The sequence below is a fragment of the Eschrichtius robustus genome, chromosome 6, assembly GCF_028021215.1.
Source record: "Eschrichtius robustus isolate mEscRob2 chromosome 6, mEscRob2.pri, whole genome shotgun sequence".
Taxonomy (NCBI): Eukaryota; Metazoa; Chordata; class Mammalia; order Artiodactyla; family Eschrichtiidae; genus Eschrichtius; species Eschrichtius robustus.
Window position 1 is genome coordinate 9962357 of NC_090829.1, and position 22036 is coordinate 9984392.

Genomic DNA, 22036 nt, shown 5'->3' on the forward strand with positions numbered 1-22036 from the left:
ACAGGTTGTATTTTCAAGCCCAGCAAGTCCCAGCACCTCTGTGTTGAGCAGTTCTTCCGCTTTCCTCCTTTTCCATTCTACCGTAAATAACAAGCAGCACCCGGCAGCAGCTTCAGCACTGCCTGGGCAGTCTCCTTGGCTAGATCACCCAGTGTATCAGGTACGTTTTCAGTATTCCAAACAACTAGAGGCTGCTGTGTTGTCAGTACATAATAAGGAATCTTTTCTCTCCACTTTTCTTGGGATGTTCTCCTCACTTTGATTTACGCCCTCACTGGCAGCCTCACGGGCTGTCTGGCTAATCGTCTCTTTCAGGTCCTTTAGTCTTTCACTGAGGTCTCTGCAAGGTCCTTCCAGCTGCTGTCCAGTCCTATAGACACCTCTACCACATATTTTATTGTTTTTTTAAAAACAGCCCAGTTTCAGGTATCCAAACCTCTGTTCATCATCTATTTGCCGTATAATACATCAACCAAAATGTAATCACTTGGAACTGTAATCATGTATTGTATTTCATAGTTGCTGGAGATCAGGAGTTTGGGAGCAGCTGTGGTCCTGGCTCAGGGGTCTCTCCTGAGCTTGCAGTCAGGCGTCAGCTGGAGCTGCGGTCGTGTGGGGGCCTAATGAGGGCTGGAGGACCCGTCCCTGTGGGTTCCTCTCCATGTGGGTCTCGCCATGGCACTGCTTAAGTGTCTTTTCTCCAGAGGATTCTTCCCCTAAAGCAAACAATCCAAGGAGGAAGGGCAGTGTGTTAAAGAATTGGCAGATGTATTTTTAAAACCACCACAATCCGTATGTAGCTTCCCAAGTTTCCCAGATGACCTTTTCCATTCTGTCCAGCCGGAAGCAGAAATGTGGATGCGGCCTGATGGGGGCTGAGGGAAGTGTGAATTTTGTGGTCACATGTCATGGCCACTCCCATCCCAGTGGCCACAGGTCACTGAAGAGGATGCTGGGAAGTTCAGTCCGGCCGTGTGCCTGGACTGAGAAGAAAGCAGATTTGGTTGAATAGGGGGGATGGTGAAATCATCAACCAACGTAGGGAGGACAGGAATAAAAAATATGTAGTGTGCGTCCTTTCATTTTATATCAAATTGCTCCTCTATGGTTTTTGCCTGATTTTTTTTTTTTTTTCAGTTTTCCTTGAATAAAACAACAAACCAGAGAAAGGTATTATAGTAATTTTGGTGTTTAATAGTATTCTAGGGAGTTTTCATCCGCTCATTTTAAGTTTTAGATGGATGCTGGTAGTGAAGTTCTGGTTCTAAAGTACCGACATAGCATCAGTTGTTGTTCCTTCAAGCCCTCCTGTGCTGCTCCGTCCTCCAGCGTGACTATAAACCTTCCCTGAGGGCTTTATTTTTTCCCTTGGGGCATCTTATTGAATACTTGCATCTTCAGTAATTCAGCTGGGCCCAGTGCTTTGTCTGTTTTAATACTTCTAATTACCTAATTATGTACTATTATGCAGTGACAAAGCTCTTTGTCATTTCACTCTTTTCTTAACCCTTTTCTTGCTTAGGAAATGTTCTTTTTGTCTCTTTGTTGTCTGAGGACCTCTCCATCATAGACACCCCAGTTATTTGCCTAGCTTCCCTTCATCCTCTGTCTGTGTTATGAGCGACCACAGCCCTGTGCGAAGTTTCTGTGTCTTTCCAGTTAGCTCCCATCAGGCACCTGGGTTCCTGGTTACTGGGTCTGACGTTGTTGTTTAGCTGTACTCCATCCCTCACCTCCTGACTCGTTCCCATATGCTGCAGTTGCATGGGAAGATATACAAAAGGCAAATAGAATAGTCGGGTTATCACAACCTACTTTCGTGACAGAATTAGTGCGATTTATCATTCATAGAGCTTAGATGTCCACAAGCATCCATGAGTAAATATAATGGAAACCAACTATGTTTTTCAAAATTATAGTGATCTGTACTTCAGGATAACTAAAAATTGGCAAGGGTAAATTCTTCTTTATATATATGTATTTTAGATAATAATGAAAGAAAAAAGGATAGAGTTGTAGTCTTGCCCTCTTACCACCTCTAATGAATTAATACATCTAGGCAATGATCATCGATCATCACAGAGAGAGAAGCTAAAAATGTATGCCTCCTGATGGAAGTACACAGTACCATCTGTACCCGTTAGCTATTGCTGCATTGTAAACCACCCCAAAGCTTAAAAGAACAGAATTAATTCTGTTGATGAACCTCCAACTTGGGTAGGGCTGAGCAGGCAGTTTGTCTCTGTACCACATGGTGATGGCCAGGCCAGCTTGAAGGTTAAGGACTGGCGTCGTTGGAAGATGTGTTCACTTTCCTGCCTGGCTGTTGAAGCTGGCTCTCAGCAGAGACCTCTGGAGCTGTGGCTGGGACACCTCCCCACGGCCTCTCCTGTAGCTGCTTGACGTCCTAGCAGCACAACGTCTGGGTTCCACGATGTGTCCAGACGGAGAGGCAGACAGGAGCTGTGTCGCAGCGTCACTTGTGCTGTCTTCTCTTTGTGAGAAGCTCGTCAATGAGGACAGCGCATCTGCAGAGGGAGGGAAGTTAGGCTCCTCCGCCTTTGTATGGGAGGAGTGCCAAAGAATTCGTGAACATGTACTAAAGCCACCGTGCCACCCATGAAGGTTTTTGTTGAAAGTTGAACCTGAACCTGATGAAGTCTCTAGACCTACCTACCAGTTTATAGGAAATACAGCGGGGGGGATAGGAATGTGTTACGTAACAAAATGGAGGAACAATAAGTAAAATTCAGAATGTGGGAAGTTTCTACAGGGTAAAGAGCCTGGTTTCTTTAACAAATACATTGTAAGAGAGAGAGGGAAAGGGAGAGAGGAAGGAAGGAAGGAAGGAGATGAAGGGAAGGGAGGGAGGAAGGAAGGGAGGGAGGGAGGGAAGGAGGGAGGGAGGGGCAAGTCTATGGAGTAGAAAACTCTTAAGAGATACTTCAGCAAATTGCAGTGTAAATTCTTGGATCTTGATTGAAACAAACTGAAAAATTTTTAGGGAAATTTGAACTTTGTATATTTGATTTAATCAATCGATTATTTTTATTAGTTATAGTGTTAAAGTGGTGCTATGGTTATGTTTTTAGAGACTCTTTATCTTTTGGAAATACACACTGCAATATTATAGGTGTGGTGATGTCTCAGGTTTGCTTCAAAATGCAACATTGAGAGAGGAGGATATGTAAAAAAAAAAAGAACTGATTAATGGTGAAGCTGGGCGATGGCTACTCTGCAATTCAGTCTACTATTGTCTCTTTATAAATGCTGGAATTTATAATGAAAGATTATAATGAAAAGATTATATATGAAAGATTTTAGATAATGAAAGATTTTTTTAAAACTTAAGTTGAAAACTATACTGCCTACGAATGTGGGGTTATTTCAAGATACAAACCAAAACGCAGACAGCAGACTTTTATATCTCTTGATGTTAGTTTGCACTGTGTAAAATTTGTCTATTTAATACCTGTACACATCTTGAGAGAGAAACTCCTGCATTTTAAATATTGATCAATTAAGTTAAAACTGAATTATCACCTTTTTTTTCTATCAGGTAAAAATGTTCGATGGTATTAGTCTAAATCACATCATGGAATACTTTAATATTAATTTGTCTTTGCTTTTTATCTCTATCAGAGTTTCATCCTCACCTGTTTACCATCTCCACTTTCATTTCTGGCCAAATGCAGGAATTACTTCTCTTGACTTTCATTTTCTAATAATAATTTAGAATTTATCTTCAGTTCCCATTTATTGTGATTCTTTTCTCCTTTTACTTTCCTATCAGATAGTTTGGCTTGAGTGAATCATAGATGTCTCTAGCTTCAATCCTAAATTTTTTTTTCTCTATCTCATCTTTAATGAATATACTACCATTTCCCTTTTTTGCATGAAACTGTAGAGTCACTATTGATTTTTCAAAATCTTCACAGTTGTTGACTCCAGCCTCGGTCTGTATTCTGTGATTTTTGTTATTGTCTCAAAACCAGATTTGCCTTTCCAGTGATATTCGGGTTAGACTACTGTTCAAATTACCTGCCCTGAATCAACACCAGATGTCAGGGAAGCTATTTTGAAACTTAAAACCTATCATCAAAGCTGCTTATCACTATTCCTAGAGAACCTACTCACTACTTTTCTCCCTTTTATTTCTGATTCCTATAGATGGAATGCCTTTTCACTTGAAGCCTGTTAATACGAAACCAAGTATTTGTTGTAGGAAATATGTTATTATTCAGGTATATTCATCAACCTTATGACCTAGGTTCTTCTGTGTAACTCTAAACTCATGGAATTTTACTTCAATGCATATCTCTGACACATTGTTTAGCAAAGCAGTTGGGAAGTACTGCTAACCTGCTAACTACCCAGATATACTGGAGCAGGTATTAATCTCTCTGCTTCCGTTCTCCTTACCTGTTACCTTCTGAACTGGACTCTTTCAGCTTATAACTTCTCTGAATGTCGTCTCTTTTTCCAGCTTCTGAAAGTAACATAAGCTTTTGTTTCTTTTTTGGAACTCTTCTGAAATCTTTCCCATGGTACTTGTTTGATGCTATGGATTCTTCATCAGAATTTGGAGAACACCTCACACTTTTCTAAAAAAGAGGATATCCTGAAACTTCCTAAACTGACCCTTCAGCATTGTAGACTAGAATTGTGGATGGTGTGCCATCACATAGATATGCTCTGCCTGCCTAATACGCGTTTTCGGTTGATTGGGTATTTGCTAAAAGTGGGTAATTTAAATTATCTACCTGCAATTTGATTCTTGTAGCTCTCTAGTTTTTAGTCTTGCGAGTGGTTAGTATGCATTTAAATGAAACTGTGAATTGATATGTAATATAATTTACATTTTTAGTAGTAAGGTATTAAATTCTTACTTTATATAGTTCATGGATATTTGTTACAAAGTGAATGTTGTAGGTTTTAGTACTTTCTCCCATAGTCCATTCAGATTGCAGTGACTGTAGGGAATTTGGTGGTGCCAGTGTTCACAGACAATTTCCAAAGCATAGTTATGGAAGGGGACACACAAAATCACTCAGCCGTGTGATCTGTCCAGATTCTGGGACAGGAAGCCTACTTCACGACGGGGCTAGATTTAAGTCATCTGATGAGGAAGGAGGGAAAACAATTTCATCTCAGAAGGGTTACTCTGTTTTTACTTTAGTGACCAAGTTTTCCCAAGAAATTTCTTTTCAGCATTTTATTAACTACTTACCTATCTTTCATCCTGATTACTTTAATTTGGGATATTTCACTATCTAAAGGTTTTAGCAGCTTTCTTTTGTCCCAGATAAGTCATTTAACAAGTTTTTCTGTTTCTTTCCTGCTTCAGTGCATTTGACACCTTTCTGGAACTTATAGTTATTATTCTTGCTCTGAATCTGCTTTCAGGTAATTTCTCTCCTCTGTAGGAGCCATGGTCACTTGTGCCTAGTCAGGCTCCTGAGCTTGAGTGTGGGCTGTCTGGAGGGCCATTACATTAAGATTTATGCATGGACTTGAGATAACCTTGTTCAGGCCCATGGGCTGTTGATTACCGGCCCCCCAAAGAGAGGCTTCCTTGCTGGTAGAGAACAGGTCAGATACCTGTGTCTGGGGACAAACTGTACATCCAAGGGAATTTCAAGCAAACGCCAAATGAACAGATGAAGATGAAACAGGCTGTCATTTATTATAAAAATTAGGCCCAGGAAAGAGATGCTTCACAAACCATTAGCATAGTCCACCCAGGATCCCAGCCTGAACTGGAGAGAAAGTTCTAACTCTCACAGGGTGCCCGAAGAGGATCAGAAGGAAGCAGAAAATAGCAGAGGTCGCCAGAAATAGGAAGCAGTAAACCATCAGAAAATGAATAAAATAACCATTGCTGCCTTTATGAGACTAACGAAGGAGCATTTTTCTGTTTCCGTGATGCCCTGTGCCTCCGTGCTCTAGGCGCTCCTCCTTTTCAGCCTCTTGCATATTACATATTCTCGTGTTTTCTAGTTCCAAAGCCACCTCATTCACATCTTCATCACCTAAAGTACCAGTACTCAGAGACTAGCAGTCACCTCTCTTCCTGAACGTCTGCTGCCAGGCGCTGTTCTTGGTGCTTTCACGTTATTTCATCTTGATCACAAGATCAGTATTGTTATCCCTACTTATAGATGAGGCCGTTAAGCAGCCATTTACTCAAGGTCACACAGCCAGCAATTACGCAACAGGAATCTGAACTCCGGCTTTTCTTCTCAACCTCAGTATAATGTCCTCTTATCTCCTTCCTGCACTCTCTCCTCCTGCAGGCTTATTCCACTTAGAGTTACTCAAATACTGTCTTCTTTGGTACTTCCCTATTCAGAAATGTAGAGTCACTCTGTTGCTTTTCCTCAGTTGTAAATACTGAATTCAAAGCTCTTTTCTACACCTCCCACCTTTTCTTCTGTCCTGTTGTCCTGCTGCCAAGTGGCAGTACTTCACGGAAGTATTGATACTTTCCTTTTGCATTACTAACACCATACAGTGCTCTACATTTGGAATACTCTTTGCCTTCTGTGTCTTCATAGCTTTCCTTCTGATTTGGTTACTTTTCCCACACATGTTCCATGTTCCTCCTCTCCTATAAATTCTTGTTCAAACCTTTTGTGATTGAACCCACTTGACTGCTTGTTTCTAGATGACATTCCTGCTTCCCTTATAGGCTCGTCTCCTGGTATTCATAGGAGATTAGTTCCAGGACTCCCGCAGATACCAAAATCCATGGATGCTCAACTCTCTTGTATAAAATGGAGTCATATTCTCATATAATCTATGCATATCCTCTCATATACTTTAAATCATCTCTAGATTTCTTATAATACCTACTACAATGTAAATGCCATGTAAATGGTGGCTGGCATGCTGGCAAATGCAAGTTTTGCTTTTTGGAACTTTCTGGAATTGTTTTTCCCCAAACATCTTTGATCCACGGTTGGTTGAGGCTGCAGATACGAAACCCAGGGATCCACAGGGTCAACTGTATATTCACTGTGTATTGCACTGCTCTGTATTTGTTCCTTGGGTTGTTGCAGTCGTAAATTCTTGCATTATAAACAACTATTTAAGCTCCTTTCAGGTGGATACTCTTGCCCTTTTGTATTTCACATTACCTCAAAGCACCTGGTAGAATTTTTGATCCAGAAATCATTTAAGCAATACTGACTAACTCGGTCCATTTGAAGTCTGTGTTTTAATCAGATAAAACTAATGGTGTGGTCATGTATAATAACTTAAATCACGATATTTGCGTCAAAAAAAAATAGGATAATCATTTTTTTTCACAAAGTTGGTACTTACAAAATCACAGTATACCAAATGGGGTAAAACAGAGCAATCCCCACACCAAATGCACAGGCTATAATTTGTTTTGCTTAAAAACTGTTGTATTCATCATGCATATGATGACATTTACATATGAAGACATTTGAAATATGTAGATGTTGAAGGGTATCCAGTAGTTTCCCTTTTTCTTGCCCTTTTTTCTTTAACACATGAGTCCCACCTATGGCATAAGTTGCCTGGCAAATACAGACTTGTACTAAAACCAAAAGCCGCCCATGGCACCTCTCAGAGATGAGAATTTGAGGGTAATTCTTGGAATTGTGCTAGTCGATTTCAATCCTGTGTTTTCTTTTTTCAGGTTTCCTGAAATGCAGTTTTTCCAACAAGAAAATGTGAGAAAAATTCTTACAGATGTTCTTTTCTGTTATGCTAGAGAAAACGAGCAGCTGCTTTATAAACAGGTAATGAAAATATCGTACAGGTGGCATCCATTGACTCAGAATTTTCTATACAGCTTGACAAATGATAGAGCAATAATGTAGCCTTTATTGTATCCAAAGTTGCATCATAATAGTAAAGCAATCAAAGAGCTGCTTGTCAGCTGCATGGTGAGAAAGGTAAGCTCATTGACGCACATATGCTTCTTCCTTATTATAAGACATTCCACCAAATTGTCTTCTATGAGGCATTCAATCTTTGCTTTCAACTTTTGGGAGTTTGTTTATAAACAGCATCTTTGAAGGCAATCTAGTAATAAAACTTTTCAGAGTTGTATATATAAATATTGTTTTTAAGTACAGCATTTATAAATATCTGGCATGTCATGTAGAGAATAATCAAATGTCCTTTTACTCTTCAAAATCTACCAGTAATATAACTGCAGAAAGTTCCTTTAAACTTTCTGAAATTTATATGATACTCTTGTGATCTTGATGTTTAATTCATCTCGTTATTAAAGAAGATTATTGGATTATGTTTATTCTTTTCAAAATGTAAATTTTTTATTTAATACATAAAGAAGTATCTAGGTTTGCACTTAACCTTATGGGGTTCCAATAAAAATACGCAAAGTTAGATATTTTTATGTATTTCTCAAAATGCATATTAAGTGAGAATTCAAACTATATTAATACATTCTCCAACAATCCAAAGTTATGACATCCAACTGATGACAACCCAAATTCAGTGTAATATAACAGAAAACACCTGCATGGTGAGAGCAGTGTATTTAATTTGAGATAAACTTGATTCGTTTAAAGATAATAAATCAAGTCATATTACAGTTGTCCTAAATAATGTATTTGTTATTGTATACATAGAATATCCAAGGGAACTAATTTTATCTTAGTTTCGATGCTAGTAATATGTCTTTATATTAATTACATGGTGATATTTAGCTTTTAGAAAGGGAAATGGAAAAATATATCCTACTCAAATGGCAACCAAAACTTTAAAATGTCTAAAAAGAAATGTAATAATATAGAAACAAAAGCTATATGAAGAAAACTATAAATGTTATTGGAGCAAGAGTTGAATAAATAGAAAAGTGATAACGTATTTTTAGGTGGGAAGACATTAAGTAAAAGTATTACTTCTTCCCAAATTAATATATAAGTGTGTTATCATTCCAGTGGTAGTCTAAGTGAGAGATACGGTTTTTAAAAACCGGGCACAGTGATTTTAAATTTCATGCCAAGAAGCTTTATAGTCATTTTAATGGTGATAATACAGCTTAGTGGTTAAGAGCACTGGCTCTAGACTCAGATTCCTTGATTTGAATCTCGGCTCCAACACTTTAAGTAGCTACCTTGTCTTAGACAATATACACATGTAACTCTTCTAATCCTTAGTTTTGTTGATGAGGGCAATAATAGTATTGACTTTGTAGAGTTAAAAACATGTAGTGCTCATTATGAGTTCATGTTGGTAGCTGTGATGGTGATCATTGCTACAGTCAGTATTAAATATGTTGGAGCTGCCACAGAATTCAGGGGAAGGGGAGACTGGCACAGGGAGATCTGAAAACTGTTATAAGTGTTCTGTGATCAAACCAATGTGACAGTAATGTGGGAACTGAGAAATAGATCAGTGGAACAAGCTAAGAACAGGTTCAGTTGTAAATGAGATCTTCATATAAGATAGGACGTTTTCTTTCAATGGGAAAAGGATATTGACTTGCTGTATTTGGCTTTCCATTTAAAAAAGATTAAATTATACCATTATTGGGAGAAGAAATTCCAGATGGAGTAAAAATATAATTATAAAAACTAAAATTACATAAAAATTCTGGAAAAAACATTTAGGAGAATTTTTTTTATAATCTCAGGGTAGGAAAGGTCTTCGCAAGCAAGACAGGCTATTCAGGTCAGATATAAAGTGCAAAGACCAAAAACAAACCAAAAAGGAGACTGGGAGAAAATAAATCTCAATCAGTATAGGATTTTTTGGAAGCAAATAACAGAAAATTCCATTCAGATTGACTTACAGTCTAAGGATGTTATTAACACACTTTGTAAGAAGTCTGGGGGCAGAATGGTTCCGCAGCATTTGTTAGTTCAGTACCTCAGGCTCTTCACCAATGATCCAGGTTTACTTCTGTTTTTCTCTTCTCCTCTTCTCATTGTGTTGGCTTTTGTCATCAAGCCTGTCTCCTCAGTGTGTCCTCTTCTCTTTCAAATATTTGGAAATATCTCACAGTAAAAGATTTGATGATAACGAATCAAGTCGGAATAAAATTATCCCAAGTTATGCATTTGTTTCCCCTTTTTCTTTAGAGAAAGAAAAATCTAGATTCAGGAAATCTTATAATAATGGAAACAAGTTCCATGGACAAGGAACCAAAACATCGTAACTGCACCGTCCACCGTTTGTGAGGCACGCAGCCCACTGTGTTTGTGAGGAAGACTATGAACAGATCAGGCTCTTGATAATTTAGACAAAGTCTATCAATTACTGAATAGGAAAGTATTATTAATTTACTCCTGGGTATCACTTTCTAAGATTTAAATTTACTCCCTGGGGCTTCCCTGGTGGCGCAGTGGTTGAGAATCTGCCTGCCAATGCAGGGGACACGGGTTCGAGCCCTGGTCTGGGAAGATCCCACATGCCGCGGAGCAACCGGGCCCGTGAGCCACAAGTACTGAGCCTGCGCGTCTGGAGCCTGTGCTCCGCAACAAGAGAGGCCGCGATAGTGAGAGGCCCGCGCACCGCGATGAAGAGTGGCCCCCGCTTGCCACAACTAGAGAAAGCCCTCGCACAGAAACGAAGACCCAACACAGCCATAAATAAATAAATAAATAATTAATTAATTTAAAAAAAAAATTACTCCCTGTACATGTTAAAAATTCTATAGATTCTTTACCTAGGAATAATCCCTTGCTGTAAAAGGACTGACTATTTGAGCCAGATCAAATTTAAGAAAAAACCTTGCGTTTCATCACAAGCTGTTAAAGCTATTATTTTGTACTAGGTGACACCCCGTTTAACATCGACCATATTGTTAATAGTTATGGGATTTTATTGAATTAATGAGACTGTTATCATGTAGTAGAAAGTCTTGCTGAGTTAATTGAAACTGCAGAGATTATATAAATGGTATTAATGAACTTTGACTGCCTGATGCCTCAGCTTTAATAAAGACTGCTTGGTGGGCTAAATGAACACAGGCAGATAAAAGAACAGGTTCAATTTTGTGAGCCTACAGGCTGTTGATGAGGAAAACTTTGTTACCTTTCTTTTCAACTGGCATGAGTTTGGAGTGCAGTGACTACTAAGGATCCAGCAGGGAAAAAGGCTGTAAGCAAGCAGAAACACTGATGGTGTGGATGGAAGCAAAATACACATTTTGGGAACCAAGAAGTATACCAACAATACATTCTTTTTCATTATGCTTTATCAGATTTACAGCATATTGAATTTATGATCATTCTTTCCAGATAGTTCTCTTTTCCTTTAAAGATGTCTATTTGCTTGCCACTTGCCACTTGTAATTATTAATCAGGTTTTTACTAGTCTAGAATTGAGAGTAAAACCAGTAATCTCTTATAAGTCTATTCGAGAAAAATATCCCTAGTTTGGTTGGAAGTCAACACTGAATGTGTAAAAGATTGTCTTAATGGTATTCAGGGGACTCTTAATTTCCATTATACAAAAAGCACTTACTTATTGATGGGAAATGTTGAAATATAATTCGGGATGATTCTTTTCCATTTTTCACCTTATATACGTAGTTCAGCTTTTACCCTTGTGTTGATAAATGAAACATCTACCCCTCACTATACTGAGTGGAAGCTATTTCATTCATTCAGTCACTATGCAGTGAGTACCTTGTATGTGCTGAGCCTGTAGTAGGAGCTGGGTTTGTCTATGTATGTATGTACATATATATACATATATGTATCACTTGTCCCAGTTTATAACCTACAGTACTTCTGTGCTCATTTTATTATTGTGTGTCTTGCTGTTTAGACTGCAGGCTCCATAATGGTCAGGAGTTTGCCCACTCCATTCACTTTTGTGTTACCAGCACGTCATAGGTAGTTAATAGATAATTTTTGGAATAAATGAAGGTGAATGATGCATGAGCAAATGGAGAATCTGGAGAAAGGAGTGTCACAGAAACTAGAGGGAAGGGAATGTTCAGGGAAGGTAAGAAGATACATTTAGGCAAGAACCGTTTCGTATTAAACCAGCCTTAATTAGTTAGAAAACATACTGCAGGGAAGAGTTCTATTCAGAAGATCACTGCCGCCACCACCACCAACACCAACAACCAAAGCCTAGTCAGAAACCTAATAAAAACAATGCAGTTCCACATATTTTTGGATTGGAAGATCTGGTGTTCTTAAAGAAGTCTGTTTTCTTCAAGTTAATTTTAATGCAATGGCAATAAAAATTTTGTTTAGCATTTTATGTAACTAAATTACATTTTCATTTGGATGAAAAGTTGTTAGAATAGGCAAGATAATTTTGAGAAAAAGAATAGAAAACATGGGGAAATGGAGTATTTTACAGCTCAAGTCATTACAGTACTAAAGTTGCTGTTAAGAGTACATAAACCAATGGAATACCAATAAAAACTCAGAAAAAATGAGAGCTACATATTCAGCTTATGATAAAGATGACATTTCAGAACTCTTGGGAGAAGATGGATTATTCAATAAATGGTGATTATTCAGTAAATTAGTTTAACACTTTGGGAAGGAAAAATACATATTATTCTTCAGGGCAAAATTAAATACCAGATGGGTAAAGAATTAGCTGTAAAAAAGAAACCTGTATATTTAATCTAATCTCAATATGAGGAAGGTCTTTTTGGCATAAAAGCAAAATAAGAAATCATGAAAGATGATTTATTGATTTGACTGTTTTAAAGTATACAGCTTTACTATGACATAATCAAAATTAAAAGGCAAGTTATAAATATGGGAAAGTATTTATAACAAAAATAACTAAGGGTTAATTTCCTGAATTGCTGAAGAACTATTACAAATCATCAGGAGAAGGGAGACTCTTCATTAGGAGAAAATGGGCAATTCATTAAATAAAAATGACCACTGAAATGTTTGTGTTCAACCTCACTAGCATTTAAATAAGTTAAAACAATTATTTGACTGTAAAATTTGACAGGATTTTTAAAAAACGCTACAAATAAAGGTGAGGGTATGTGAAGTGGTGATTTTTATGCCCTAAAGTGAGGGAATTATTTCTAAAGGGCAGGTTAATTATATATATCAAATGTCTTACTAACTCATTTACCCAGAAATTTTACTTCTAGGGACTTTATCCTAAGGAAATTATCAGAAATAAGCAAAAAAGATTATTGCAAAGATATCTATCGCAGTTTTAATTTTTCTTTCTTTTCTCTTTTGGCCTTCTTTCCCTTCCTTCCTGCCTTCCCTCCTTCCTTTGTTTTTGTTTTAGATATTCTGTAGTTCTGTACAATAAGTAACTATTACTTTCATGATTAAAATTATGTCACTTGGTCTTTGGGATAATTTGAGATTATTCTAGAAGAATAAACCCCTCATAATGATTTTAAAGCACATTAGCAACACTTACTTCCATTCTTTATGGGTGTGTACCAAGTTCTTCTAAGGAATAGTCTTTTCAAGATTTGTTTAGTAGGAGACGGTCACCTAAAAAGATTGAAGTGATGTGTGGTAATTTGTCCCAAATCACAAGTAAATTGTCAATGGATCATAAATTATTTTGTAAAAATGGAATTAAGTCCTTCTCATTCAAGGCTAGTGATAACTTATAAATGAACTCTGACAGAGTTTCCTTTTGTATTACTTTATGATAACAACTAGCGTCCTACGAACAGCACAGAGCTGCCAGACTGTGCAGAGGTCCGTGTGGCTGTCCTTCCATTACAGGAGATTTTGTCTAATCCCATTGGCAAAAACTCTCTCTTCTCTCGGCTTCAGTATTTTATTGTTATTTCCTGTAGAGGCGGGGTTTTGTCTTCTTTTTTTGTAAAAGATCATCGTAGGCAAAAGGAAAATAGTGACTCACTTTAAGAGGCAGAAAAGAGTGCAGTCCATTTTTAACTTGCTAAAATATGTTTTTGATGCCTAAGTAGGGAAAAAATTCCTAACTAACAAGGCGGGTCACTGATGTGGAATATCTTATTTCCTCACAAGAATGGATAAATAATGGATTTTTATAATACCCTTTGAAAGGCAACTTAGTAACTAATATACCTTTTTGTTTCTATGCCTATGTATGTAATCCACAGGTGAACACAATATAAGGAAAAAGAAAGTTGTATTGGTGAAATCACTAAATGAATTGCATAGTAACCTTGTAGTTGAAGTAGACAGGAAAAAAGAATAATGGCCATCTTGGCTTAAACATGTTGAAAATCGTACTTTAAAAACTTTGTTTTCTCTCATACCTGCTAAAGGTTGTTTCTTTTATTATCCAACATTTCCAGCTAGCTGACTTCAGCTCTTCCTAAATCTACAGACATCCTAATTTTGAGCCATTATATAATGAAAACATTGGATGTAATTTCCTTAGGTCTACAGTTCTTAGTTGCCCTTCTTACTGCAGATCTTTATACTGTAGCATATGATTATAATTTGCATAAGTGAAATTCATATTTATGAGTACACATCCTGAAGCAACTGACAGGTGCAAGGTTGTCTGCCATGCCGATTTATTGTTTGTTGTGTCATTTAAAAGAGAGCTGCTCTCCATGTTTTAAAGAAGAATACCCGCTGTGGTAGAATTGGAGTCAAGTTGTAAAACTAAATAAAATCTCACTTTGTAGGTTTTTATGTTTATGCTCTTCTGTATAATATGAAAATACCTGGGACGGGGACCAGCTGCAGAGGCTCTTAGCTGAGCCCGTTCTGTCCACCAGTGGAGTCTGGACACGCCCCCCGTCCCTTTCTCTATTTCAGGGCATGCACGAGCTGTTGGCTCCAATGGTCTTCACCCTCCACTGCGACCACCAAGCCTTTCTTCATGCCAGCGAGTCTGCACAGCCAAGGCAAGTTTGTATATGAGCTCCATCCATTTTGTCAGCCCTGCTGTAATCCTTTTTTAACCTCAACACCTTTTATATTGAAGGTATTTTGTAAATTGTAAACATTGGGTTGTGTTTCACGTGCCTCATTATTAATTCCACTTAATAACTGTAATCCCATTTCAGCTATGGGGCAAACTTGGAATTCTAAATATCTTTGCAAGTCTTAGAGCTGTACCAAAGGAAGACATGTAACTGATGGATCAAGAAGAGGAAATTTTTGTTGTAATGGCAAAGTGCTGATGATTGTTAATACTCATACGTTCTATCCTCCAGTGACCCATTCTTTCGCAGTAAGCTGTAAGAGAACCTCATGTGTGAGATATTTTGTCCTCACCAGACTCAGTTCAGTTCATAAATAGAAGAGTCCCCCAAAGCACCCCAGTACAAAGAAACAAAATGACTTCTCATGTTTTTGAGATACAATTACTGAAGTTATTTGTTGGAGATAATGAATTAGTATATCCTGTATTTAACTTAGGCCGATTGTTAGAATTTATTTTCTAACTTAAGATACCCTAAGTAGATGGGCCAGAGAGGCAGCCGGGAAGCATCTTGGGAATGGAGAGCTGAGGGATTATAAAACTTCCTCAGGAATATTCCACAGGCTAGCCTCTCTCTGTGCCGAAAATAACGGATTAACATAATATTTCATGTGTTTATCTGTGTGATCTTTAGTCATCAAATGTAGCCATCCATTTTGCTGAACATATATTATGGCATTTGTCAAATCAACTTTTGCTTGCTATATTGTAGATTAGTATTTTCTAGTCCCTTTGAGGTTTTCTAATTATAGTAAATTTGTTGGATCTGACTATAGTAGCCATATCTTAGTTGCTGTTGCCTCAGTTGCAGTTAGTATCGGGATAAGGTTGCAGGTGTATAAGGTATGATAAGGTTGCAGTTAGTATCGGGATCCTGTTTTCATGCCAGTTTTATCTTCTTAAAAACACATATGCAGAATATACTCCATAGGAAAGTATACGTGATTTGCAAATTGCTTTTTAAAAAAACAGCTTTTAAATGAGTTCTACATGCTTCTTTAACTGTTTCAATCCTCTGTAAAGTAGAAGCAGCACTAAAATAGATTTGGAAGAGGTGCTGTCACTGATTAATTGATGTTAAAACATAATAAAAATAGAAGCCATGGAAAGAAAATAAGTTACTGTTTTAATATGGGATATTTGACCAGTAAACTATATATTTTCTCGTTTCGTTTTTGGACAAGTGATAAATCGTGGAATAATCAGTCGATTCTAGATCAGGCGCGTTCAGGGAATGTATTGTCACATTCACTTTGGTTATTTGGAACAAGTAGATAGATAGTTGCCTCGTTGTGGTACAGACAGGCAGCTAATTTGTTTTTGATCTTTATAGAAAGAAAGGATTTCATTTGTTAATGGAGTTGCTCTTTTTATTAAAAAAAAGGCTAACTTTTCTTCACTTACACGTTGCATGAAAGTTGGCTTATGAGTATAGAATAAGGCAACCTCTGCATCTCCTTCAATTAAAAAATTACACATGCTGATTGATTGTATCGCTTTTTTAAGTGAGGAAATGAAAACTCTCTTGAACCCTGAGTATCTGGAACATGATGCCTAGTAAGTACAAAAACTTTCTGTTTTTATTTTTTTACGCCATTTTTACTTTAATGAAGATTTAACATTGGCGTTATATTATTTTTCTAATTTTTAGTGCAATGTTCTCACAACTTATGGAAACTGCTGAACCTTGGTTTTCTACTTTTGAGCATGATGGTCAAAAGGTAACTCTTACAGTACAGATCTTTTCACTATATTTGAGGGAACAAATGATTTTAGTAACAACATAGAGAATAAAAGCCATTATTATCACTATAAAAAAGTGAAAATACAAGGATACCTGTGGAGTAAGTTTGAACTGGGGGTCTAAATCATATCTCTAATTATTGACAGATTTACAAAGGGAATATAAAAATTTTCATATAAATAAATAGAAACTTTCTTTTATATGTGTGTATATTATGCATGCGATATAATTTCCTAAAAACTATTACAAACTTTGAATGAAAAGAGTATTTATCTACTTGATCTGTGCTGTCCTGGTGAGTTGATAGGCACGGAAGTAGGTGGATAAACTCTGTGTCAGATAGGTTGTTTTGCTTTTACTAATGCATCACTAAATTGAATTTATATGTTTAGCATCGATACCATTTATCCTTACTCTCTCTTACCCTTATTCTTTTTTTTTTCCTAATAATTTTTATTGGCGTATAGTTGATTTACAGTGTTGTGTTAGTTTCAGGTGTACAGCAAAGTGAATCAGTTATACATATACCTATATCCACTCTTTTTTAGATTCTTTTCCCATATAGGCTGTTACAGAGTATTGAGTACAGTTCCCTGTGCTATACAATAGGTCCTTATTAGTTACCTATTTTATATTTAGTAGTGTGTATATGTCAATCCCAATCTCCCAATTTATCCCTACCCCCGCCCACCTCTTGTAACCATAAGTTTGTTTTCTACATCTGTAATCTATTTCTGTTTTGTAGGTAAATTCATTTGTACCCTTTTTTTAGATTCTGCGTGTAAGTGATATCATATGATATTTGTCTTTCTCTCTCTGACTTACTTCACTCAAATGACAATCTGTAGGTCCAGTTTCATTCTTTTTTATGGCTGAGTAATATTCCATTGTGTATATGTAGCACATCTTTATCCACTCCTCTGTTGATGGACATTTAGGTTGCTTCCATGTCCTGGCTTTTGTAAATAGTGCTGCTATGAGCATTAGGGTGCATGTGTCTTTTTGAATTAGAGTTTTCTCTGGATATATGCCCAGGAATGGGATTGCTGGATCCCATGGTAATTCTGTTTTTAGTTTTTTAAGGAACCTTCATACCATTCTCCATAGTGGCTCTACCAATTTACATTCCCACCAACAGGGTAGGAGGGTTCCCTCTTACCCTTATTCTTTAACTATAATTTTTGTTGTGAAATAATTAACATACCATAACATTCACCTTTTTAAAGTGTACAATTTAGTGGTTTTTAGCGTATTCACAAGGTTGTGCAAATGTCCCCACTGTCTAATTTCAAAACATTTTCAACACCCTAAAAGGAAATCCTAGCCCCATTAGCAGTCACTCCCCATTTCCCCCTCCCTAGAGCCTTTGGCATCACTAATCTACTTTCTGTTCCTTTGGGCTTGCCTATTCTGTACATTTCATATAAATGGAATCATACAATATGTGACCTTTTGTGACTGACTTTTTTCACTTAGCATAATGTTTTCACTGTTCATTCATATTGTGGCATGTGTCAGTACTTCATCCCTTTTCAGGGCTAAATAATGTTTCATTGCATAGATATATGCCACATTTTGTTTTTCCATATCTCAGTTGGTGACATTTGGGTTCTTTTCACTTTTTGACTATGAAGACTAATGTTGCTAGGAACATTTGTATACAAACTTTTGTGTGAACGTATGTTTTCAATTCTCTCGGCATATCTCTAGGAGTGGTATTGCCGAATTAACTGTCATTTTAAACAACCATATATGCTAACTTAGAGATCATTATGGTCTTTTCATTGTTATTACACAATATGGGAAAAATTGCAAATTATTCTGGCAAGGGCTGTTGTTAAGAGTTTTTGGTATATTATTTTCTATATGACTAATTTATTTTATGTTAGTATAATTGAATGAGTTCTGGTTAGAAACCATGTATTACTCAGTCCCTTCACTCCGTCTCTTAGCAAATGAGATGGATAACTAATGCTTTTTATGCCTTTGGTCGAGGTCAGGGCGAACTACTGCCTGCAGGCCAATTTGGCCTGCCATCTGTTTTTGTACAGCTTGTGAGTTAAAAATGGCTTTTACATTATTAAATGGTTGAAAAAAATATCAGAAGAGGAATAGTATTTGGTGACATGAAAATTATATAGAATTCAAATTTCCATGTCCATAAAAAAAGTTTTGTGGGGATACAGCCATGCCTACTTGTTTACTTACTGCCTTCGGCTGCTTTCTCGTTACAAAGGCAGAGCTGGGTGGTTGCAGCACAGACTGTATGACCTGGAACGTCGCAAATGTTTACCATCTGGCTCTTTCCAGAGAAAGTTTGTCTACCCCGAGCTTAGGTGATAAAGTCTTACTCCAGCTGTATATCACCATGCTCCATTCCGTAAGGGTTGTTACAGGGGAAGCTTGCTGTAAGCGTGTGTGATGAACAGTAGCTCTGTATTCTCAGCAGGTGATCTGATGGAGTCATAGACTTATGTGAACATCAGATTTTGAGCAGAGTTTTTGAAGACATTTAATTAACAGGCCTCATGATCGTTTTACGCAGTGGTCATTTTATATTTTATAACTGATTCACAGCATCTGAGAAACTGAATGATGATAAAAATGAGAGGGCTGCCAGTTTTTACTTTTACTTATTCATGTTGCTTTCACTGAATCATGTCATGAGAATGGCTAAGACAGCACAAAGACATTTGTTTTATCAAAGAACACATAGATGTGACCTCTGAGAATTTATATTAATTATTTGTGTGTATCAGTGCATAATATATTCCTAAAAAGCGTATCTAGTGAATCCCTTTTTCATCCTCCCCTTTTTGTTCTTTTTCATGATATGATCATCTTTTTAAAAAGAAGTTCGAGAAATTGATGTATCACTCCATCGTGCAGGTCTTCTAGTTCCTCAGAAAATTCAGTCATATCACCGTGCATGCTGGCTAGTTTAGCGACATACTTTTTATAATAAGACTTTCTTGATGATGGAAGCAGTGTGTTGGTTTACGTAATGGTGTGAAATCATTATCTTGCTGCATTGCTCAGTCTGTGGCCTGGCACTGATCTGTAGAACACACTTTGCGTACCACTAATAAGTGGTTAGAAAGGTTTTCTAGTTTTATCGGTAGTTGTGGCTGTCTCATTTGATCATATATGTTAAATGCAAGTAGCATGCTTTATAAGAAGAAATCCTGAAGATAAGGAAGTGTAAGTTAAAGCATCCTATTATTTGAAGAGAGTACTAGATGTTACAAAATCAGAAAAAGGTGTTTTGGATGTACTATTTTTATAATAAATGAGCACAATATAGAGGTTTCCCTTTCTCCTGTCTATACAAATTAACAACAGTGAATTGAGCCCTAAAGATTAATATGGTCTTATGTCCTTTGGACCTAAATACTCTAGGGCAGACACTGTAGGAAGTCCAAAGGGCTGCGTTTCTTTTTAAGACTTGAAATGATCCTGGACAAACAGATGGAGCCCCTTCTCCCTGTACTGACACAGGACCCTCCCCTCCTCTCTTCTGTGCTTTCTACCAGCCTGATTAGTCACAGCTCTCACGCAGAATTCTGAGCTTTTTTTCTGTGTAATTCTTCCCTCCATGATTAGGGCAAGAGCTTTACCTTCCTTATCTTTATACCCCTGAATCCGGTCCAGTGACAAGAAGATGTTATTCCTTTCAGAGAGCTCACAGTTTAGGAGGAAGAGAAGTAGAAACACATACTGTGGGAGCAGAGAAGAGGATAATGAACTAGACCTGGCACTTGAGCCAAATCTTAAAATACACATGGGGGCTCCTCAGTGGAAACACTGGGGAGGGGATATTTCAGGTAAAAGAATGGCATCCCCAGTATCTCTGGAAGCACAGTGAGAACAGAGGCTGACTAGATGATGGAAAGCCTTGCCGACCTGGCTAAAGAATTTGAATTGTTTCGTTTTGTTTTTCCCAGAGTGAAATTAATAGGGAACTCTTAAAAATGTCTAAGGAGGGACTTCCCTGGCGGTCCAGTGGTTAATACTCCACACTCCCACTGCAGGGGGCACGGGTTCAGTCCCTGGTCGGTTGGGGAGCTAAGCATGCTGCGCAGCGTGGCCAAAAAAAAATAAAGTGTCTAAGGAGGGCAATCTGGCATAATGTAATACCTGCTTTAGATAGATCACCAGGCATTTTGGAAGATGGATTTAAAGCAGGCTAAATTGGGGGGCAGCAAGACGAGGAGCAAAGGAATGATTAGGGCCCCAAGTCAGGGTGTTCGCGCCGAAGAAGAGACATATGCAAGAGTCCCCGGAGTGGTTCTGAGGAGCTAAAATTGGCAAACCACGTATTCGTATTGGAGGATGGGTTGAGGTAGGCGTGGGAAAGGATGAACATGCTTTCGAGCGGAAGGTGAGGAGCTCAGTCGCAGGCCTGCTGAATTCGAGACCCTTTGGCAATCTAACATTCTTCGCCGACATTTGAGCGTGTGGGAAGCACTCCAGAGTTCTAGGTTACGAATACAGATTAGGAAGTCTTTGGAGAATGGGTTTTGGTTGAAGCACTGTGAATGACTGAGCTCACTCAGGGAACTGCATGTAAGTAGAAATTAAACTGAGACCAGAACTGTATGAAAAAGCAGCGTTTGTGAAACAGAAACAACAATTTAAACTAGAGAAGACTGAGGATGAGTGGTAGGCAGATAATCATGAAAGAAGATGCTATAAATCCCAGTATTGGAGAGAGGTAGAAACTGGGAACTGAACATCAGAAGAAAGGTCAGACATAATATATTAGAGTATATCATCAGACTTGAGGGGTAGTTGACGTTTACATGAAAGCATTACAAGGAGTTATAGATCTTAATATCGGGTGGCAGGAACAGAAGTTGTACTGCCCACATAGTTTTTTTTTTTTTTTTTTTTTTTTTTCAAGTCAGCTACATTTTTGGTCTGAAGAATTTAAAAATCTTTCTACCCAGCTATTTAAGTTGATCAAAGGACAGTTAGAGGATGTCTTCTTTTCTAGTACTGGTTTGCTTTATTTCTTGACTTTTTTATAGTTTTGAGAGCTCAAAGTAAGACAGTTTTCAATTACTTTTTTTCATGTTTAACTTTTATGCCACAAGAAATACATTTTCCTCAGAGTGTGCCATTTAGGTACTATGGCTGCTGCTGAGACAAACTGGCCATGGACAGATAGACTAGTGGCCACCACTACCTCTAGCCAAAATTATCTTATAAGACTTAATGTCACCAGATAAACTGGTCAAGGGAATACAAGTAGAAAATTTTTAGAAGGTGTTTCCTGGCCTTCATGGGCACAGTCATCTATGTGACGATCAGTTTATGGTCCCACATTTTAAGCTTTTTTCCTGAGTTGGTTAAAGTAGTTGTTGGTTCTTCTCTAAACTTCCATTGATAAATACGTTCAAG

At 37.5% G+C, this 22036-nt stretch overlaps 1 protein-coding gene across 1 annotated transcript in view; it reads left to right on the top strand.

Moving 5' to 3' along the window:
• TBC1D5 (TBC1 domain family member 5) overlaps positions 1-22036 on the top strand; it is a 535061-nt gene that overhangs the window by 300692 nt on the left and 212333 nt on the right. Inside the window, exons 10-13 of the mRNA XM_068545866.1 lie at positions 7670-7772; positions 14721-14809; positions 16396-16446; positions 16541-16610. Coding sequence (XP_068401967.1) covers positions 7670-7772; positions 14721-14809; positions 16396-16446; positions 16541-16610 — 313 coding nt within the window. The remainder of the gene's footprint in view (positions 1-7669; positions 7773-14720; positions 14810-16395; positions 16447-16540; positions 16611-22036) is intronic.